Below are 20,720 nucleotides of genomic sequence, written 5' to 3' on the forward strand. Positions count from 1 at the left end.
ACTCTAAGGTTGGTTGTTGTTTCTTACAAGCAAGCAGTGTAGAAATTTTCGTGGGATAAATAATAAAAAATATTAATCAGAGAGAATGGTTTTTTTTAAAAAAAGTAAACAGTGTGGTCCACTACCTAAGAAGAGGTTTTTCTGCTTCTCTAAGTTCCTGCTATAATGTGTGTGCATGATTACAGACTACTGTAATGCACTGTATATGGGGCCAGCCTTGTATCTGGTTTGGAAGCCGTAGCTAGTGCAAAATGCAGCTGCTAGGATGCTTTGTGAGACATTTGTGAGAAGTGCACATATTACACTGGTGTTGATAGAACTGCACTGATTGCCTATTACAGGGGTGGCCAACTACCAAGAGACTGCGATCTACTTACAGAATTAGAAACTGGCAGTGATCTACCCCCGTTTTTTGGTCATCCTTAAATCGTGGTGCCCATAACTGAGCACAGGACTCCAGGTGGGGTCTGGTCAGGGCAAACTAAGGTAAAGGTAAAGGTACCCCTGCCCGTACGGGCCAGTCGTGTCCGACTCTAGGGTTGTGCACCCATCTCACTCAAGAGGCCGGGGGCCAGCGCTGTCCAGAGACACTTCCAGGTCACGTGGCCAGCGTGACAAGCTGCATCTGGCGAGCCAGCGCAGCACACGGAAACGCCGTTTACCTTCCCGCTAGTAAGCGGTCCCTATTTATCTACTTGCACCCGGGGGTGCTTTCGAACTGCTAGGTTGGCAGGCGCTGGGACCGAGCAGCGGGAGCGCACCCCGCCGCGGGGATTCGAACCGCCGACCTGATGATCGGCAAGTCCTAGGCACTGAGGTTTTACCCACAGTGCCACCCGGTACTATTCAGCAGCAGAGCAATCCAATTGGGCGGCTTCATGGGGCTTCCGAGGAGTCTGCCTGCCTCTTCCCACTCAGCCACCCTACAGCTGAGAGGGAGGCGGTGGGCGGACCATTTGGGACAGTGCGGAGCCTGCGGGCGCCCCATTTTTAAGGCTGGGGAAACAAACAGCCTCACTGAGTAAACTCCATCTTCCGTTCTACAAATCATGTTACAATGGAGGGCAGGGCAAGATTCGATTTTACCAATGCTAAGGAAAGGGACCCAAAGATTGACCACGATCTCCCAAAACCTCATGGGGATCTACCAGTAGATCGCAATTGACCTGTTGGACATCTCTGGCCTATTAGATCCTCAGGCTACATTCCTGTTCCTTCAGGGAGACACAAACTATCCCAAACAGGCTCTCTCCCTAGTTCCTGCATCTTTTTTATGTTATGAGCCATCCTGAGATCTACAGGAATAGGGAGGTGTACAGATGATGATGATGATAGTCTCCCCTGATTCAGGAGATGTCCAGCCTTCTGTGAGAATAAGCATGTTCTGCTAGCCCAAAACCAGTATTTCTGGCTCATGTGACAAATGAACAATATTAATATTTGCTGAAAAATGCTTCTTTAATAATGTGATATTCCCATTTCTCTTCTTATTTTAAAAAGCTTCCCCTTCCCTCAGAGTTCTGCTCTCCTCTGCCAGCCCTCTCAGGTTTTTAAATTAGCATTAGCACGCTAATCCTAAACCAAGGCATTGGATTTTATCAGAAAAGACACACTAATCTCTCTTCACTTTGTGTGACCTTGCGGGGGCAACTGCTTGTGTTTGAAGTAAGCGTACCAGAAAGTAGATGCAAGCGCTGAGGGTTGGGACAAACCACTGGGTGCATTGAACGTGTTGATAAAGTAATCAAGAAAAAAAGAATTTCACTGAAAGATTTCTTACGGACATTATTGTTAGGGGAGACTTAGTTAAGTTTTCATAATTAAAATACTTTGGAATCTGATTTATTTAACGGGAAACATTTTGTCTGCCTTGTAGAAATGAGAAAATTTCTAGTTTAAGGTTTGTAATTGAGTTTTTACAGACTTTCTGCTTAATACATAGGTACAATAAATAGTGGTACCTCGGGTTAAGTACTTAATTCATTCCGGAGGTCCGTTCTTAACCTGAAACTGTTTTTAACCTGAAGCACCACTTTAGCTAATGGGGCTTCCCGCTGCCGCCGTGCCACCGGAGCACGATTTCTGTTCTCATCCTGAAGCAAAGTTCTTAACCCGAGGTACTATTTCTGGATTAGCGGAGTCTGTAACCTGAAGCATATATAACAAACCTAGACAGCATCTTAAAAAGCAGGGACATCACCTTGTCAACATATAGTATAGTTAAAACCATATAGTTAAAACCATGGTTTTCCCAGTAGTGATGTATAGAAGTGAGAGCTGGACCATAAAGAAAGCTGATTGCCGAAGAATCGAAGCTTTTGAATTATGGTGCTGGAGGAGACTCTTGAGAGTCCCATGGACTGCAAGAAGATCAAACCTATTCATTCTTAAGGAAATCAGCCCTGAGTGCTCACTGGAAGGACAGATCATGAAGCTGAGGCTCCAATATTTTGGCCACCTCAAGAGAAGAAAAGACCCTGATGTTGGGAAAGATGGAGGGCACAAGGAGAAGGGGACGACAGAAGATGAGATGGTTGGACAGTGTTCTCGAAGCTACCAGCATGAGTTTGACCAAACTGCGGGAGGCAGTGGAGTGTCTGTTGTGCTCTGGTCCATGGGGTCACGAAGAGTCGGACACGACTAAACGACAACAGCCTATAATCACTTTCTTGCTTTGATCCATGTTAAATTGAGCTGTTGTGGCTTCAGCAATTTTCCAACCAATGGAGACTTGAAACGGAATGAATTGCATCTTTGACTCCTGGATTTGGCTGCAGAGCCACCTTTAAGGTTTCTCTGTGACCTAAGATAGTTTGAAACTTTCAGTGGGAGTTATGAGAATCGGTCTTAAGTGACAAGTCTACATATCCCATGCTTCTGGTTTACTGAAAATCCTTTAGAGATGTTAAGATATGCTACCGATGTCTAAGTAACTGAGTTGTATTTGTCTCTAGAGAAAATGATTACAGAGCCTGCTGGTTTAAGAAAAGAGAGGCTTAAATCTATGCTAGATTCAGTATGGCATTATCTAGACCTGAGTATCCCAAGGTGAACAACAGTTGCATTTTAATTAAATTTAACTTGTCAAATTTAATCAAAGCCAATCAAATTTAATATCAGAGCCAAGAAATTGTCACCGAAGGCAATTCTTAGTACCAAATCAGTCCTAGGCATGGGGTTATTTTAAGCAAACCCTGCTAATTTCTGCCATCTTTTCTCATAAGTACCGTATTTTTCCATGTATAAGATGACCTCTATTTTTTTTTAAATCCATAACTAAGAACTTAAGAAGTTACTCAAAGTTGTTGAGCTTTCTGCAGGACACCAATGCTGCCTGCTGAGTTGAAGCAGAAGCTTTCACGGCAGCCGTGGGCAGATCAAGGAAATACCGTATTGTTCCATGTATAAGATGACCCCCAATTTTTGACTAACAAAATTTAGCAAAAAGCATTGCCTTATACACTGAAAAATACGGTAAGTGTGAATGGGGTCGTTGCCTAGGAGAAGTAGTCAAAGGTGCTATGGGGGGAAACGGCTTCTTGTAACCTTTGGATTTTTGCCAGATGGCATGTAGCCCCAAGCTGTCATTTCAACAGAAATGCAATTTTGAGAGTTGTAATGGATACATAAGATGTTTTGGTTTGATATTTCACGGTTCAGTGGTATTGTGTGGGGGTCTTCTTCAGCGTCCTTCGTAATAGCCTAGGACTGTCTGTATCTGTCAGTGCTGTCATGTACATTTATAGAGACAATATAAAAGGACTTCGTGGGGGAAAGAAACTTGAAACAGTGTGCTGGGCTGCTGAGAGTGGCGGTATCTTTTCTTAATGGATTGTGTTTACATCAGCGACTGCCTATCACAGAGTGAACAGAAAACACTTTTGAGCACATTTTAGGTCCATTAAAAATGTACAGAGGGATTGTCAAGAAGTGGGAGAAATTGGACCGTTTCTTATACTGAAAAGCTCAACCTGCAGGTGCTTTTTGATGACTTGAAGATCACAAGCCTTGCAAAGATTTTTCATAAACTTTACTGTTATTTTTGATACTCTCCTCCCCCCACCCTGATTCTCTGTGTCTCGGTAGCTAGGGTTTAGGGTCTTTACCTGGTCAAAAAAGGATTTCTTTTTCAGTATTCTGGTACAACTTTTGTCTGCTGTAAAAAAAAAAATAATCTTCTCTGTATTAACCTCTGTTGTGAAGCTAGTTTTTGAGTCAGGAGTTTGACAACTGTGGAGTAATTTAAAAGGAATCTGTGATCATGTAAAAAGAAGGAAATGTCGGCATGTGATGACAATTCCCTCATTCCTTCTTGGTAAAGCTTTGTTGTGAATATAACCAATCTTCAACCAAAATGCACAGGTCATGGAGAACGGTGGGTTTGCTTTAGGTTGCCCTCTTTGTAGCCCCAGAAAGTCTGGTAGGTCCCTCAAATGGAGAATGCACCCCAGTAAGTGCCTCGGAATCCAGTGGCATAGCTTGGGTTTCCAATGCCCGGGGCCACGTGGATGGGGGTGTGAGAGGGAGGGAAACTGTAAGCATGCACATTCAACAGCCTAATGGAGATTGCAGCTGCAGAGATAAGAAGAGTCACTCTGTTGTCAGGAGAGGTCACTTCCTGGAAAAGCCATTTTCAACAGAGCCCAGGAAGCATACAGTTGTATTGAGGCAGCACTGGGTGTTGAAATTTTGCACCCCCAAACAATTTTGTGCCCGGGGCAACTGCCCCTGTGGCCACCCCCACACTATGCCACTGTCAGAATCACCTGTAGTGTGCAGGGTTTCGGTGTAGTGGTTCCTGCACTGATAAATACTGTATTTTTTGCTCTATAAGACGCACTTTTCCCCTCCTAAAAAGTAAGGGGAAATGTGTGTGCGTCTTATGGAGCGAATGCAGGCGGGAGGCTCTGCTCAGCACTCCCTTTAAAGAGCCGTGTGGCGCGTGTGTGCGGCTCTTGGGGGCTTTTCCCCGAGAAGGGAGAAGGGCAGCCCTTCTCCCTCCTCGGGGAAAAGCCCCCAAGAGCCGCACACACAATCCGAAAGCTCTTTAAAGGGAGTGCGGCTCTTGGGGGAGCCTTAGCCGCGCGCAGCCTCTCCCGGACAGTGGGAGCCTTCATCCCCTGCCCGGGAGAGGCTGCACGCGGCCAAGCAAGAAGCCAGGACAGCCAGCAGGATCGCTGCGCAGCTGTCCTGGCTTCTGCGATTCAGATTTTTTTTCTCTTGTTTTCCTCTTCCAAAAATTAGGTGCGTCTTATGGTCTAGTGCGTCTTATAGAGCAAAAAATACGGTAGCTACAGAACGGGTTTCCAAAAGGTCATGGAGTTTGAAATCCACTTCTCTTGAGTGGTTGCTGGAGAGTCCAAAGAGTTCAGTGGAAATCCGAAAGTTTGAGAACTGCCAGGACAACAAGCTCTGAATGTGCAAATAGATTGTGCCATCTCCGTTTCTTCCCCGCAGAGACCTTGCTGCTCAGGGAAGCCTTTTCAGCGGCTTTCTTGCAACGCAGAAACGCAACTGCCTCCAGATAGACACAGTAGGCCCATGGGCTCTGCAGCTGATAAAAGGGAGCACACTTAAAATGTACAGTGATAAAAAAATCTGATCTGCTGTGAGCTCTGCGGCGTGAATGTTTAATGCCCTTCTGCCATTCCTGCTTATAACTTGTCACCCCTTGATACAAGTTTAAAGCTATGGGATTCGGTGGCTTGCTTCAGTTCACAGAGGGTGGCATTATTTAGGAGAACCATGCTGCTTTATCTCCACTAGCTATGGGGCTCAAACTCAGCTAGCGGAATGGAGAGTTCCATAATCTTTTGATCCATTGGGTTAGATCCTGATTCTCTTTATTCGTAGAGGCGGGGGGGGGGGGGGAGCTGTTGCAGGTGTAAACTACTACACCAGTTCTACTACACCAGTTCTTTCTTGGGGAGAACTAGGCTTGCGGGGGGGGGGGGGGGAGGGAGGCTTTATCTTTGAAAAATTGGTATTTTGTAGATCTAGCTTCCCTGCCGCTAAAGCTGTTCATGCTTATAATATCAATGGACGTGGTAGATCATTCCTCCTCAAGTCATGTTTTCCATTTTTTTCCTTTCTTTTTTCTTTAAACAGGCTCCACATTGTGTAGTTATGAACTAAAGCCATCTGAATACACTACAGATCCAAGGGCTGCCAAGCTTTGCCCCAAGCTCCCAGTTCCAGAGAGGTAATGAAATGACTGCTTTGTGTCTCATTCTTGTGTCAAAACATAACTTTTGTTGTTGTTAATACGGGATAAAATGACTCAGCGACCTTATTGCTAGTTCAGCATGGAGCCGCCGGGTATATTTATAGGTGTTCCCTTTAACGCCCTTGTCTAAGGAAAAGGACCAGTTTCAAATAAGATACACTTTACAAGTTAAGACAGCATTTAAAAATACATTGGAAAATGTGTTATATTGATAACGCTGCCACCGCTCAGCCTGGAACTTGGAGGAGTTTAGCGCTTTTAGGATGCTTAGGGGTGTGTTCGATGCACGTGCATGAGAATGGTCCTTTGTCAATTGCGACAGAACTGTTGTGTCTTCTCTTGTATTTCACCGAGTGACACTTGGTTTGTTGGCTGGTTTTTGTTGGACCCCTAACATCCTGCTCCTGAGTTTCTCAGTCTAGAATGCGGAAAACTAGAGGCATAGCTATGCAGGGATCCCCTTTGTACCCACGGTTTAACATCTAATCTGGAAACAACCTTTGACACTGCTCGTAGTTTATTGAGCTTGTCTGATCAGCGTATAGCCTCATAACTGAAGGAAACTGAAGGCCACTGTCAGGGAACTGCCATCGGAAGGACAGGAGGTGCAAAGGCTCCCTCAGGTTGAAAGAGACGGAGCAGCTGAAGAGGGAACCAGTAGGGGGCGAGCAGGAACTTCCAGGGAAAGTGAGTCGGAGGGGTGGCTCAGAGACGTTTCCAGCGAAAACAGTGGAGAGGTCTCAGGACCTCCTATAGGGACACCCACGCCTCGCCGGAAACTGTCACGCAGAGAGTCCAGAAGACGTGTTTCCGTGAAAGAGCTTTTATGTTGGAAACGTTTCCGAAAGCAACCACTTTCGGATTCTACTAGCGATTGACGCAGCCATGCCGGAGGGGCTCCGTCACAGGCAGAGGTTTGAAAACCTGATCAAACTCTGAGGGACTTGCATTTTACGCACAAGCAGCTCATCATCCCACCACAGCAATCCGAAAGTCACTGAAAGCCAGCTTGTGCAAGCAGCGGCATCATGAGCGACCCAGCCGGAACCGGAGGAGCAGGAGCAGCTGGAGGAGGTCCAAGCCTGGAAGAAAGGTACAGGGCGTTGGAGATCCAGCTGGCCATGCAAACGGCGAGGCTTGAGGAGAGGAGGGCTCAGGATGCAGAAAAGGGAAAGGAGAAAACCACCTCGATAGCCAGAAAGGTGCCAGGATTGGTGCAGAAATTCGGGGGAGATCCCAGAAACTATCATGCCTTTAGAACTGAGATGCAATACGCTCTCAACCTGCAGTATGATGACTTCCCCGACGAGGAATCGCGAGTGGCTTTTGTAATTGGCCATCTCGAAGGGGGGGCGAAGGATTGGGTTCGACCCCTGATGGCAGTGAATAATGAGATACTAAAGGACACGAGGAAGTTTTTTCGTGCCATGGACCTGATGTTTTCCAGTGACATTGAGCAGGGGGTGGTACGAAGGCAGTTAATGGCTTGCAAACAGGGGAGCCGATCTGTCCGTGAGTACTGGACTGAGTTTACTATGCTGATTCATAAATTGGGGTGGGACCTATCAGCGGAACCCATCCAAATGCTTTTTGAAGAGGGGCTTTCTTCGGCCGTTAAAGATGAACTTTCCCGGGGGCCAAGGGCGGAGTCTATGGACCAGCTGACCAAATCCGCGCTGGCCATAGGAGCGCGCCAGGAAGCGAGAGCTTTGGAAAGGCGGGAAGGGAAAGGAGAACGTTGGAGGGAACTGCGCATTCCGGACATTCCAGAGCCACCTTTCCCGCCGGCAGAGCCGATGGAAGTTGGAACAGCGCGGGCGCGCGCAGTTTCAAATCCCAGTGAAGGGCGGAAGAAGGAGGGAAAGAGCGCCAAGAAATGTTATCTCTGCCAACAGCCAGGGCACTTTGCCAGAGTCTGCCCACAAAGAAAGGAATGGCAAGGGATGGCAGGAGCTGTGGGGGAAAGGGAGGAGGAAAACAAGGAGCAAGTAAAAGCCAACGCCTGGCTGCCACCGTCGGGGCACAGCAGCCAGGCCAAAGAGCAGTGAAAGTGCCCACGCCAGAACCACCCAGACCTGCTTTAGTGATAGAAGTGTCACTAGAGCTGCCAAATGGACACCCCCTACAGGTCAAGGCGCTTTTGGATTCAGGCAGCTCCTGTAATTTTATGAGTAAGGAGTTTGCAGCTGAGCACCAGATACAGACCATCCCTTTAAGTAATCCCTTGCAGGTGACCACGATTGATGGCAGAGAGCTGTTGGGAGGAGAAGTTAGCCAACAGACTGTCCCGATGATAATGAGGGTGGCAAGGCACACCGAACGGATAGCGTTTAATGTGGCCACCTTGGGAGGAGCTCCCATCATCTTGGGGATGAGCTGGCTGGCGCTACACGATCCGCTAGTGGGCTGGCATCAGAGGGTGGTCTCCTTTGGGTCAGCGCATTGCCTAGAACACTGCAAGCAGGGGAAGGTTCAGGGCGGAGACAGAGTCACCCTAGCCGGGATGGAAGTAATGGGCAGAGGGAAGGTGCCCCCGCAATACGCAGATCTGAGCAACGTATTCAGCGAAAGGGAAGCAGACAAACTGCCGCCGCATAGACCCTTTGACTGTCAAATCAACCTACTCCCTGGGGCCCAACTCCCAGTGGGCAAGCTGTACGCCATGTCCGACAGGGAGATGCAGGAGCTGAGGGAGTTCATTGACAAAAACCTGAAGCGAGGTTTCATCAGAGAGTCCCGAGCGGTGGGGGGCAGCCCAGTGTTTTTTGTGGACAAAAAAAACACAGATAAGCCGAGACTTGTGTGTGACTTCAGGGCCTTGAATGCAGTGTCGGAACCCCTGGCTTTCCCTATGCCCCGAATTGATGACATTTTGACCAGGGTAAGGAAGGGAAAGATTTTTACAAAGCTGGACCTGCGGGGGGCGTACAATCTGATACGCATAAGGAAGGGAGATGAATGGAAGACCACCATGTTCACCCCTTTGGGAGCCTTTGAATACCTCGTTATGCCCTTCGGTCTACAAGGAGGCTCCGCGTGCTTTCAAGCGTTTATTAACCACGTTCTGGGGCCTTTGCTCTACAAGAACTGTGTGGCCTTTTTAGACGACGTGTTGGTGTATTCGGAGGATGAGGAGCAGCATGTGAGGGACGTTCGAGAAGTGTTGGGCAGGCTGCAAGCCAACCAGCTGTGGGTGAAACTGGAGAAGTGCCAGTTTCATACCAAGGAGGTGGAATTCCTGGGGTACCGCTTGTCAGACAAGGGATTGGCCATGGATCCAGGCAAGGTCCAAGCGGTACTGGAATGGAAGACACCGAAGACCAAGAAGGATGTGCAAAGATTCTTGGGGTTTGGGAACTTTTATCGGAAGTTCATCAAGAACTTTGCCCACTTGACGGCGCCCATCACCGACTGCCTCAGCAGCAAGAAGAAATTTGTTTGGACGGCGGAGGCGGAGCGAGCATTTGAAGAACTGAAAAGGGCTTTCGCCTCGGAAGAACAACTTCTGCATGTGGATTTACGAAAACCCATGAGAGTGGAAACCGATGCGTCCGACCGGGCGGTAGGGGCGGTACTTCTTCAACCGGGGAGGAGTATGTCAGAGTGGAGACCGTGTGCCTTCTTCTCGCGGAAGCTGAATAAATCCGAGAGGAACTACACGGTGTATGACAGGGAACTACTTGCCATTCACGAAGCGTTCCGGAGGTGGAGACATTTATTAATTGGGGCGCAACACAAGGTGCAAGTGTGCACCGACCACAAGAATTTAGAGTATTGGAGAACAGCTCGAGTGCTCAACCAACGACAAGTGAGATGGGCACAGGAATTCTCTAAATTCAACTTTGAAATTTGTTATGTGCCAGGTCCAGAAAACGTCAGGGCGGACGCTCTCTCACGCAAACCAGAGTATTGGGAGGGGGAGGGGGCGATTGAAGAGAGACATGTCATCCCTGAGGACCGCTGGGTGTGTGGGGCGGCGCTGGTGGGGCAACGAGAACTGGTAGAGGAAACGGAAAATGATGAATATGCCCAGGATAAGCTCAGAGGACTCAGGGGGGAGGGCGAGAGCCCCGAAGGTTTTGAGGAAAGAAATGGGGCATTGTATTACAAAGGGGCACTGTATATACCCGAAGGTGAATTGAGGGGGAGAGTACTCAAGCAGTTGCACGATAGCCCCACGGCGGGACATTTTGGGCAACACAAGACCATGTGGTTGGTTACCAGGGAATTCTGGTGGCCCAAGGTGAGGGAAGATGTAAGGGAGTATGTAAGAGGGTGTGACCAATGTCAGCGAGCCAAAGGGGAAAGACGGGCGCCGGCAGGGTTATTAGAACCATTACCCACACCAGAACGGCCTTGGGAAGCGGTATCAATAGATTTTATGACGGATCTGCCGAAGTCCAAGGGGAAAACAGCCATCATGGTAGTAGTAGACCTGTTAACAAAGATGTGCCACTTTGTAGCATGCTCACATGCAGTCACAGCGGAAGAAACAGCGAAGTTGTTTGTAGAACACATCTTTAGGTTGCACGGGGCTCCCTTGAGGGTGATCTCGGACCGCGGCAAACAATTTACTTCCAGGTTCTGGAGGAAGCTCATGAGCTTGCTGCACGTGGAAGTCAATTTTTCAACGGCCCGGCACCCTGAAACCAACGGGCAGGCGGAAAGAGCAAATGGCATTCTTCAACAATATCTGAGGTGTTATGTCAATGACAGAGAGAACGATTGGGTCGAAAAGTTGGCGCTGGCAGAATTTGCCTACAATAATGCGGAGAATGTGTCCACAGGGATGAGCCCCTTTTTGGCTAATTACGGGTGTCACCCCAGGGCATTTCCAGGGGAGGGAGGGGAGAGATGGAGCGTTCCAGCGGCTGAACATTTTGTAGAAGAGATGGAAGCGATCCATCATCAGCTCCAGCTCAACTTAGAAAGGGCCAAGGCACAATATAAGAAGCAGGCAGACAAGAACAGAAGGGAAGGTGAAACCATAAGGGTGGGGGATCAAGTGTGGCTGTCAACCCAAGGGTTGCCGTTCAAAGGGGGTTGTAAGAAATTGAGGCCCAGAAGATTGGGACCCTTTGAGGTCATTCAGCAGGTCAACCCGGTGGCTTTCAAACTCCGGTTACCCAACCACATGAAATTGCACCCAGTGTTCCACAGGTCGTTACTGTCACCATACAGGGGGGGACGTGAAGGGGAGCACGTCAGGGGACCAGCCTTGGAAGAGAGGGAACGCAGCAACCATGTAGCGGAAATCCTCGATTCCAGGTGGAAGGGAAATCAGGTAGAGTATTTGGTGGCGTGGGAAGGGGAACCGGAGTCAGAAAACACCTGGGTGACTGCAGGGGAGGTCAATGACGAGGTTTTAACAGAAACGTTCCACCAAAGATTCCCTAGGAAACCACAGCCGGTAGAAAGGTTTAGGAGGGAGTACTTCGGCACCACCGACGAGGAACAGGAAATGGAAGGATTCACGGAGTCGGAGTTGGAAGAGGGAATAGACTCCGAAGACGAGGAGTATCGAGAGACGAGGGACAGTAGCAGGTGGAGGGAAGTGTTCGAAACTTCGGACGATGAGGAAGGTTCTTTCAGGGGTTTTACTTCCTCCCAGCCCGGAGGGGAGGAGACGGGAGGGGGTGAAGGGGGCCCTGGAGGGGAGGTGGATGTCAGGGAACTGCCATCGGAAGGACAGGAGGTGCAAAGGCTCCCTCAGGTTGAAAGAGACGGAGCAGCTGAAGAGGGAACCAGTAGGGGGCGAGCAGGAACTTCCAGGGAAAGTGAGTCGGAGGGGTGGCTCAGAGACGTTTCCAGCGAAAACAGTGGAGAGGTCTCAGGACCTCCTATAGGGACACCCACGCCTCGCCGGAAACTGTCACGCAGAGAGTCCAGAAGACGTGTTTCCGTGAAAGAGCTTTTATGTTGGAAACGTTTCCGAAAGCAACCACTTTCGGATTCTACTAGCGATTGACGCAGCCATGCCGGAGGGGCTCCGTCACAGGCAGAGGTTTGAAAACCTGATCAAACTCTGAGGGACTTGCATTTTACGCACAAGCAGCTCATCATCCCACCACAGCCACTTAATGAAAAATTAAAACTGGTTATTCGGTCTGAACATTCAAACAGCTAATTTCTGACTGATTCTGATCCCCAAATCTCTAAAATGGTTGGATCGCTTGAATTTACGAGCACTTCTCTTGCAGTCAAGCCTTTTCCCCTCATCAGCACAGAAAGTAAACAAAGCTTTTAGGGAAGGATATCTGCAAAACTCAATTTTAATTTTTAAATTCAGAAACTTTAATTTCATTTTCTCTTCCCGTAAAGCGTCCAGGAAAACCCCAACTTATGGCAGCCCTAACCAGTTCTGTAGTTTGTGTTACGGTTTATTTGATCCAATAATTTGGATTAAAGAAAACCTGTTATTAGTAAAAGTGACAACAATAGGTTGTATTCTATTTTCCCTGAAATAACTGCAAAACAGTGTAATAAGGGGCCAGATATGAAGCTTTTGAAAAGTGAAATGGGCAGAGGGGGAGAATTTCCCCCCTCCTCGACTTCTTTCTGTTTTTCAGGCTCATTTTTGATGCTAATGTTCTATGGAGCTTCTGCCTTCCCAAAAAACCTTGTATGCCATGGTAAAAATGAAGGTCTGAATATGTATGTATACATCCATGTGTTGGAAAGTGTGTGTGTGTGTGTGTGTGTGTGTGTGTGTGTCTATTACTGTAGAATCCCTCCCGCCCATACAGAGCTCAGAACATTATTAAACGAAGGATTATACTTGAGAGAAGTTGCAATTCCATTAAGACATGTAATATCCCTGGATATAATCAACAGCCATTAATAAAAGAACAGAGGGTCACTTTGAATAAATTTATTATTCTGTTCGTTATTAAAAAAAGGGGCAGCACATCTCACACCTACCAGAGTCAGAACTCCTGAAATAGAAATTAGTCTCATGCGCTGGATTCTCAAGAGTCCCATTTATTCCAAGACATCATGTAGTAACCACTGACCTCATTTTTTATTCATTATAGCAAAGTTAGATTTTGTCTCCTACACATAAAACCAGGTAGTAGATAATCCCTGGCTTCAGCAAAAGGGAGTTCAGTGTAGTAATGGCTAGCTATGGTAAATTTGGGATTGCAGAGGACAAGGCCGTCTCTGAGCAAGAGTAGTCCCGGATCAAGAGATTTTGCCGCCTGAGGCAAAGGACAAGATGGCACCTACCCCTATGCCATTTACAGAAGCCGGCCAGATTGGCTGTTGAATCTTATTTTAACAATGGGGCCAGAATACTGTCTTCTGCCGCACCTGAGGACAGCAGGCTAGTTTATACAGTGGTACCTCGGGTTAAGTACTTAATTTGTTCCGGAGGTCCGTTCTTAACCTGAAACTGTTCTTAACCTGAAGCACCACTTTAGCTGCTGCCGTGCCGCCGGAACACAATTTCTGTTCTCATTTTGAAGCAAAGTTCTTAACCTGAGGTACTATTTCCGGGTTAGCGGAGTCTGTAACCTGAAGCGTATGTAACCTGAAGCGTATGTAACCCGAGGTACCACTGTATAGGGCATGGAGCAGGCTGTGTAACACATGCATCTGTGTCCACTCCCTGCTTCTCAGTATCTGCCGCCTGAGGCAACTGCTTCATTTTGCCTTATGCTGGGTCAGGCCTGCCCTGCCAACAAAGGGTTATTATGGCTATTACCTAAACAACCATGAAACTGGTTTCAGTGAAGCCAAGGTGGCTTTACACTTGCTCTTCCTCAAACAACAGTCAAGCCGCCCAGTGCTACATAGCAGACTGCTTTCAAAATGGAGGGAAGTTTCAGGAGGAGGAGCTCACCTGTGCTATGCTGGTTCGAAAACAGTTATTTCCTCGTAAAATTGCACCAACATTCAAATCACATACAAACTATTCCACTTCATGGGCCTTGGCTAGTGGCAAATCTTTGACATTTGTGTAATTCTCTGATAACAGAAGTTGTGAATCTGCTGTTCACAGTGTAAAGATAGAAAAACAAAACCACGTTTAAGAGCATTTGTTCACGCTGCCCAATACATGAGCAAAGTTTTATAAGTTTTATCTTTAATATGTTTCTTTCCACAAAAATCCCTTTATAGGGAGGAAATTGTGAAAACTTTGCTCTCGGCAGTGAGTATTTTCATTTATTTTGGGTGAGAAGAATCCTAAAATTTGGTACCTAATGTTTCGACTCATGTGCCTTTCACTCAGTCAAGTTGTGAATTCCTAAGTAATTAAAATGTTTATTCATGTTTATTTTTATGTTATTCATTTATTATTTTAATAACAAGTACTGTTATTGCTGTAATTATGTGTATGTTTTAAAATTTTATATATGTATATATTTTTAATTCTGTTAATGCTCACTTGTTTTTAATGATTCCCCCCCTATATTTTGGCAATTCTTGTTTTTATCTGTAAGCTATATTGACTCATGTCAGGGGGAAATGCAGAGTATAAATATATATAGTAATAATATTTATAGTAATATATAGTAATAATAGATATAACATTATTATTATTACTGCCACCACTACTATTATTATTAAATAACATGTAAAGTTTCCTAAGTGCTGGACAAAGATAAAAAAAACCAAGATAATGCCAGCCCATAACGTTACAATATAGCAGACAGAACACATTTGCTTTCCTGTTAATTGTTTTTGTTTTTGTTTTGGCTTCCTACTTGTTTTGCTTTACATTCTTAGTCGCATTGAACGTTTTGTTGTAGGGTGTCCTGCAAATATTGTAAAATGAAACAAGCACATTTTAATAAAGGAGAAGCGGACAGAGAGGTACCGTATTTTTCGCCCTATAGGACGCACTTTTCCCCCTCCAAAAATGAAGGGGAAATGTGTGTGCGTCCTATGGGGCGAATGCAGGCTTTCGCTGAAGCCTGGAAAGGCGTCGGTGCACACCGACCCCTCTCGCTCTCCAGGCTTCAGGAAGCTATCTGCAAGCCTTGCAAGCCCGGTGGGAGTTTCCACGGGCTCGCAAGGCTTGCGGGCAGCAGCCTGCAGCCCAAAGCATGGGGCGCCCTCAGGAGGACGCCCCGTGCTCCGCGCAGGTGTCCGCAAGCCGTGCGCCCGGGGGGAATTTCTCCAGCTGCGCAAGGCTTGCGGGCGGCAACCTGCAGCCCGGAGCACGGGGCGCCCTCTGGAGGACGCCCCGTGCTTCACGCAGGTATCCGCAAGCCTTGCATGCCCGGGGGGAGTTCCCGTGGGCTTGCAAGGCTTGCGGGCGGCAGCCTACAGCCCAGAGCACGGGGCGCCCTCTGGAGGACACCCCGTGCTTCACACAGGTATCCGCAAGCCTTGCATGCCCGGGGGGAGTTCCCGCGGGCTTGCAAGGCTTGAGGGCGGCAGCCTGTTCTGGGGGCTGGGGGGGGGGAAATAATTTTTTTTAAATTCATTTCCCCCCCCCCCCCAAAAAAATGAGGTGCGTCCTATGGGCCAGTGCGTCCTATAGGGCGAAAAATACGGTAAATCTAGACCCCAGTTCTTAAGGTTCCCAAATCATTCTTGCGATAGCCAGCTCAAACAGAAGCACTCTCACCTCTCTCCCTCTCTCTCTCATATGTAGCCCGGTGGAATGGCCCCCCGCCCAAAGATGACAGTTCAGAGAGGAGAAGAGCCAAATGCAGCTAGTTTCATAGCCAAGCAAGTAGAGCAAGGCCTACTATCTGGTCGCTTCCTCAGGTGCATCCAGGTGAAGCAGTTGCTAATAGACAGGACCTAATGCCACAATATATTTGAGTGTTTTTCTCCAGTGTTGTATGAGAGCTAGGTAAGATTTCTTCCATAGAAACTGGGATCCTCCTGCCTCAAGTGTATATTTTCTATATACAGTCAAACCTCAGAACTCGAATGGCTCCGTTGCCGAACGTTGCAATTCCCGAATGCCAAAAACCCAGAAGTAAGTGTTCCGGTTTTCAAACCTTCCTTGGAACTTGGAACGTCCAACACGGCTTCCGCTTGAAGCTCTTGCAACCAATCGGAAGCCACGCCCAGGAACTCAAACCTTTTGGAAATAGAACCATCTTCCGGAACGGATTACTTTCGGGTTCTGAGGTTTGACTGTACAGCTAAAGTTTTAGAAAGTATGGTGTCTCGTAAGAAAGTATTCCGAATTAAGTGAAATGACTCTTACATAATGGTAATACAGTTAGAATTGCTTTTTGCAAAACAAACAGCTTCAGGGGTTTTATATCTTCCCCCTCATCATGCACAGGACAGCATCAGGAACTCCATGCATCCTGGAACAGCTCCCTTCAGGCTGAGGTGATCATGTTTTTGATGGGGAGGGTGTTGGTGGTGGTGGACATGATGTAGACAAGGGGGAGGTTGTCACTGGCCCCTTCAGGCATTTGGAAATGAACTCCTAAATAGGGCTTCAGTAGAGGAGCATGAGGGACGTGGGTGGCGCTGTGGGTTAAACCACAGAGCCTAGGGCTTGCCGATCAGAAGATCAGCGGTTCGAATCCCCATGATGGGGTGAGCTCCCGTTGCTTGATCCCTGCTCCTGCCAATCTAGCAGTTCAAAAGCACGTCAAAGTGCAAGTATATAAATAGGTACCACTCTGGTGGGAAGGTAAACGGCGTTTCCGTGTGCTGCTCTGGTTCGCCAGAAGCGGCTTAGTCATGCTGGCCACATGACCCAGAAGCTGTATGCCGGCTCCCTCGGCCAATAAAGCAAGATGAGCGTTGCAACCCCAGAGTCGGCCACGACTGGACCTAATGATCAGGGGTCCCTTTACCTAGAGGAGCATGAAGGTGTGCTGTTGCCTCTGTGGCCTCGCTTGCCTTTGCAATCTGAAGTTGTACAAGCCAAGGAAGTTTTAGCACTCCATCTGCACAAACTACGCTTTAGTCATTGCAGCTTGCTTGAGAACTTACACTTTAGAACTGCTTGTCAGCTATGTGGAAATGGAGGCTCTAAAAATTCTCTAGATGTGGCAGGTTGCAATTTCCTCTCAATTTGGGGATAATAATTAGACAATGAGTGTTAAGTATGTTTGCGAGTGATTAAGTAATAAATCGTGAAAGGGATTTGTTGAAGGCAGCATATTCTACTCTGCCTGCATGAAGCGAAGGGTGAGCATTTTTTGAAAGACTTCCCATCGAGGACCCAAAAGGCATTGCATACTCAGCTTGCCATAACTTGCTTGAACCTGGCAAGGAAGACAGCAGGAACTGATTCAGAGACAGAAGAACCTAGAGGTTAAATAAAGCTCCCTTTGCATATGAAAGCGTGGTTCTGTTCATTGATTCCAATTAGAAAGACGAGTGTCTTGCAAATAGAAATGCGAAAGCTTCTCTCTTTGCAAAGGGAAATAAAAATAGGTTTGACAGTCTGGTATATATTTTGGTGGCAGCAATGCTGCTTTCTGGGTAAGAAGAATGGGGGTTGATGGGAACATTAACACGCCAGGAAGTTGTGCTTTTCTCCGTAGGCCCTAATTCCATGCAACATATTGATGACTGAAACGTGGGGTTTTCCTAACATTCTTTACGGTAGAGATTTGGATATTATTGCAAAAGCAATAAATTGATACTTCAGCACCACTGCCGAAGCACGACTTCAGCAATGCTTTTGCAGCACATGGAATAATATTATAAACTGGGAACAAAATTTGTATTTAGCTATGGCATGTCAAAATAGAAGAGTTCACCATTGAAATAAAATATTTAGGGAAGGTCTGCTGTGTTTGGCATTCCAACACAGTTCTTTCTTAATGCTATTTTGCTAGAATCGTTGGACACCTTTTTGTTCTAACATCAGTAGAAATCTTAAAACCAGGATCTAAATCAGGGGTCAGCAAACTTTTTCAGCAGGAGGCTGGTCCACTGTCCCTCAGACCATGTGGTGGGCCGGACTATATTTTTTTGGGGGGGTGGGGAATGAACGAATTCCTATGCAAATAACCCAGAGATTCATTTTAAATAAAAGCACACATTCTACTCATGTGAAAACACCAGGCAGGCCCCACAAATAACCCAGAGATGCATTTTAAATAGTAGGGCACATTCTACTCATGTAAAAACATGCTGATTCCCAGACTGTCTGCAGGCCAGATTTAGAAAGCGATTGGTCCGGATCCGGCCCCCGGGCCTTAGTTTGCCTACCCATGATCTAAATCAATCAGTGACCAGCAGGTCTCATGTGACCAACACAGGCCTCCCATGCAGCCGGCCCAAGCACCCTGTAAAGAGTGCTGCCAGTTGCCCAAGCTGAGCTGAGTACAATTGCAAGGGGGGGAAGGAAGAGCACAGGACATCAACATATAAATCTTGAGAAGCTGCACGTGTACATCATGCTCCTCTCAGCCTGCCAGACAACTGTTTGACAGGCTGGGAGGAACACGTCTTGTTCTGTGCTGGGGTGGAGGGAAATCTGCCCTTCTCTGCCCTGGGAGGCTATTGCCATTGGGACCCCTGCTTTTGAAGGCATTTCCCCTCCTGCTTGACTATAGCGGAGTTGAAATAGTCATTAACCAGACTCCTTGATATGGATAAAGCAAAACAAATGGTTGTGTCTGAGACTTTGTGTTTGGTAGCTGCAGAATTAAGCTTGGCATTCTAGGTATATTGCACTGGTGTGTGGAGGGTGTTTGTGAAAGAGTGGAGGGAATAATGTTTGTGTGAGATATGTGGAGCGTGTGTGGGCGTGCATGCCCAGAGCACACCACTGGCATGCACCGCCTGTGTGCCCATATAGCCCTTAGGGGCTAAAAGGTTGCCCACTTTGATCTAAGGAGTTTTACATAGAGATCTACATTAGGGTTACCAGACGTCTCCGGTTCCTGGGGACAGTCCTCAGATTTGCAAATCTGTCCCCGGACAAATTCCGTCCCCGGAATGACCCCAAATTTGTAAATCTGTCTCCGGGAAACATGGCAGTGGCAGCCTCAGCAGCCCGGAGCCAGCCTGTTAGCGAAGTTGGCTCTGGCTGGCTTCAGGAGCTGCTCGCTGCCGTTGCGCCCGCCATTTTCCCTGCACCACGGCAACGAGCAGCTCCTAAAGCCAGCCAAAGCCAACTGCACTACTAGGCTGGCCCCTCCTGGGCAACGGCCGCCCACCCATGACTCCCGAACCTCCCCTGATCTGTCAAAACAAAGGGGAAAGGGGGAAGGAGTTCGGGGAAGGCTTGGGAGTCACAGGCAGGCGGCGTGCCATTGCCCAGTTTTTTTAAAAAAACTCTGCACATTTATGTTTCACAGGATGCGAAAGAAGGGCTTTGCACCTTTATACAATATGCATGCCCAGGGTCTTTTGCCTCACCATCCCCACTACTGACTCCCTGTTGCTACTCAGCTGGGGGGGGGGGAAATAGTGTCCCCGGATATATTGAAAAAAATCTGGTAACCATAATCTACATGTGCACCAAGAACTTCCAGGACTCCCTTCCCAACCCCCATGGCCCTATCTCTATTTTTCCCTTCCCCAACCTGCCGCTGAATTTCGACAGAGCTTTCGGAGCAGTATTCAGTAATGTATGCTGTGCTGTAGGTGGAGAATACATTAGCTGCTGCCCGCAGGGGAATTGTCATGGTCCCTGGTATGTATACATGTAAAACGCCCTGAACTGCCTTTATGTCATGCTGCAGTCTCTGTAGAGTCTAAGGTGAGCAGCCTTACTTCTGGGAGTTACAGGAAATCGTCTGCCCGAGGCTCACCGCAATCTGAATATTTTCTGGAAATGTCTCAAAAACTTCTACGTTACGCATAATTAATTATATCTAGACATATTGGACTAGTGGTGTATTTTTAAAAAAAATAAAATAAATTGTATTTGGGGCTGATGGGGTTTGCTCTGTGTTCTGAGTTGATGGGACGGGAAACATCAGAATGTGCACTCCACCCTCTTCTGGGGATATCTTGGTTTTTAAAAACAGCATCACGACCCATTACAGTCATCTCCATTTACAGCAGCACCTTTCCGTTAACCTTGCAGCTCTTGGTTAGATGTTTACGAGGGTGGAGTGTACGGCATCAGTTCACCTTCCATTTGTGTGTTGATGTGGCATTTATATTACCTAGGAGTAATTTTTTTTTCTGATTTTTTTTTTCCTTGTATCACCAGTGCACCTATTCCATTCTTCCATCGCTGTGCTCCTGTGAACATTTCCTGCTATGCCAAGTTTGCAGAGGCCCTGATCACCTTTGTCAGTGACAGTAGTGTCTTGCACAGGCTGATTAGTGGAGTAATGACCTGCAGAGAGATTATATTGGGACTTTGCTTGTTATCACTAGGTAATTGTTTTTCTCGTTCTTAGCTATTTCTACAGTACTGCAACAGGAGAATGTGAACATCTTCTGTCCCCACAATGTGGAAATAAAGCATGTTCAGTATTTGCTATTATAGCAGACGATTCCAAATTATATTACCTACCCAGCAGCTGAATTAAATGTTTTTTTTTTAACATGTATGTGCATTTGACTCTCCTTATATGTAACTAATGTGGGGATTTTG

At 47.2% G+C, this 20,720-nt stretch overlaps 1 protein-coding gene across 2 annotated transcripts in view; it reads left to right on the forward strand.

Moving 5' to 3' along the window:
* Positions 1-20,720, forward strand: part of SLC44A1 (solute carrier family 44 member 1) — a 92,347-nt gene that overhangs the window by 39,028 nt on the left and 32,599 nt on the right. For both annotated transcript variants that reach the window (XM_028711360.2, XM_028711361.2), the window contains exons 5-6: positions 6,109-6,202; positions 20,331-20,500. In XM_028711360.2, coding sequence (XP_028567193.1) covers positions 6,109-6,202; positions 20,331-20,500 — 264 coding nt within the window. The remainder of the gene's footprint in view (positions 1-6,108; positions 6,203-20,330; positions 20,501-20,720) is intronic.

Source organism: Podarcis muralis, chromosome 17 (assembly GCF_964188315.1).
Source record: "Podarcis muralis chromosome 17, rPodMur119.hap1.1, whole genome shotgun sequence".
Lineage (NCBI taxonomy): Eukaryota > Metazoa > Chordata > Lepidosauria > Squamata > Lacertidae > Podarcis > Podarcis muralis.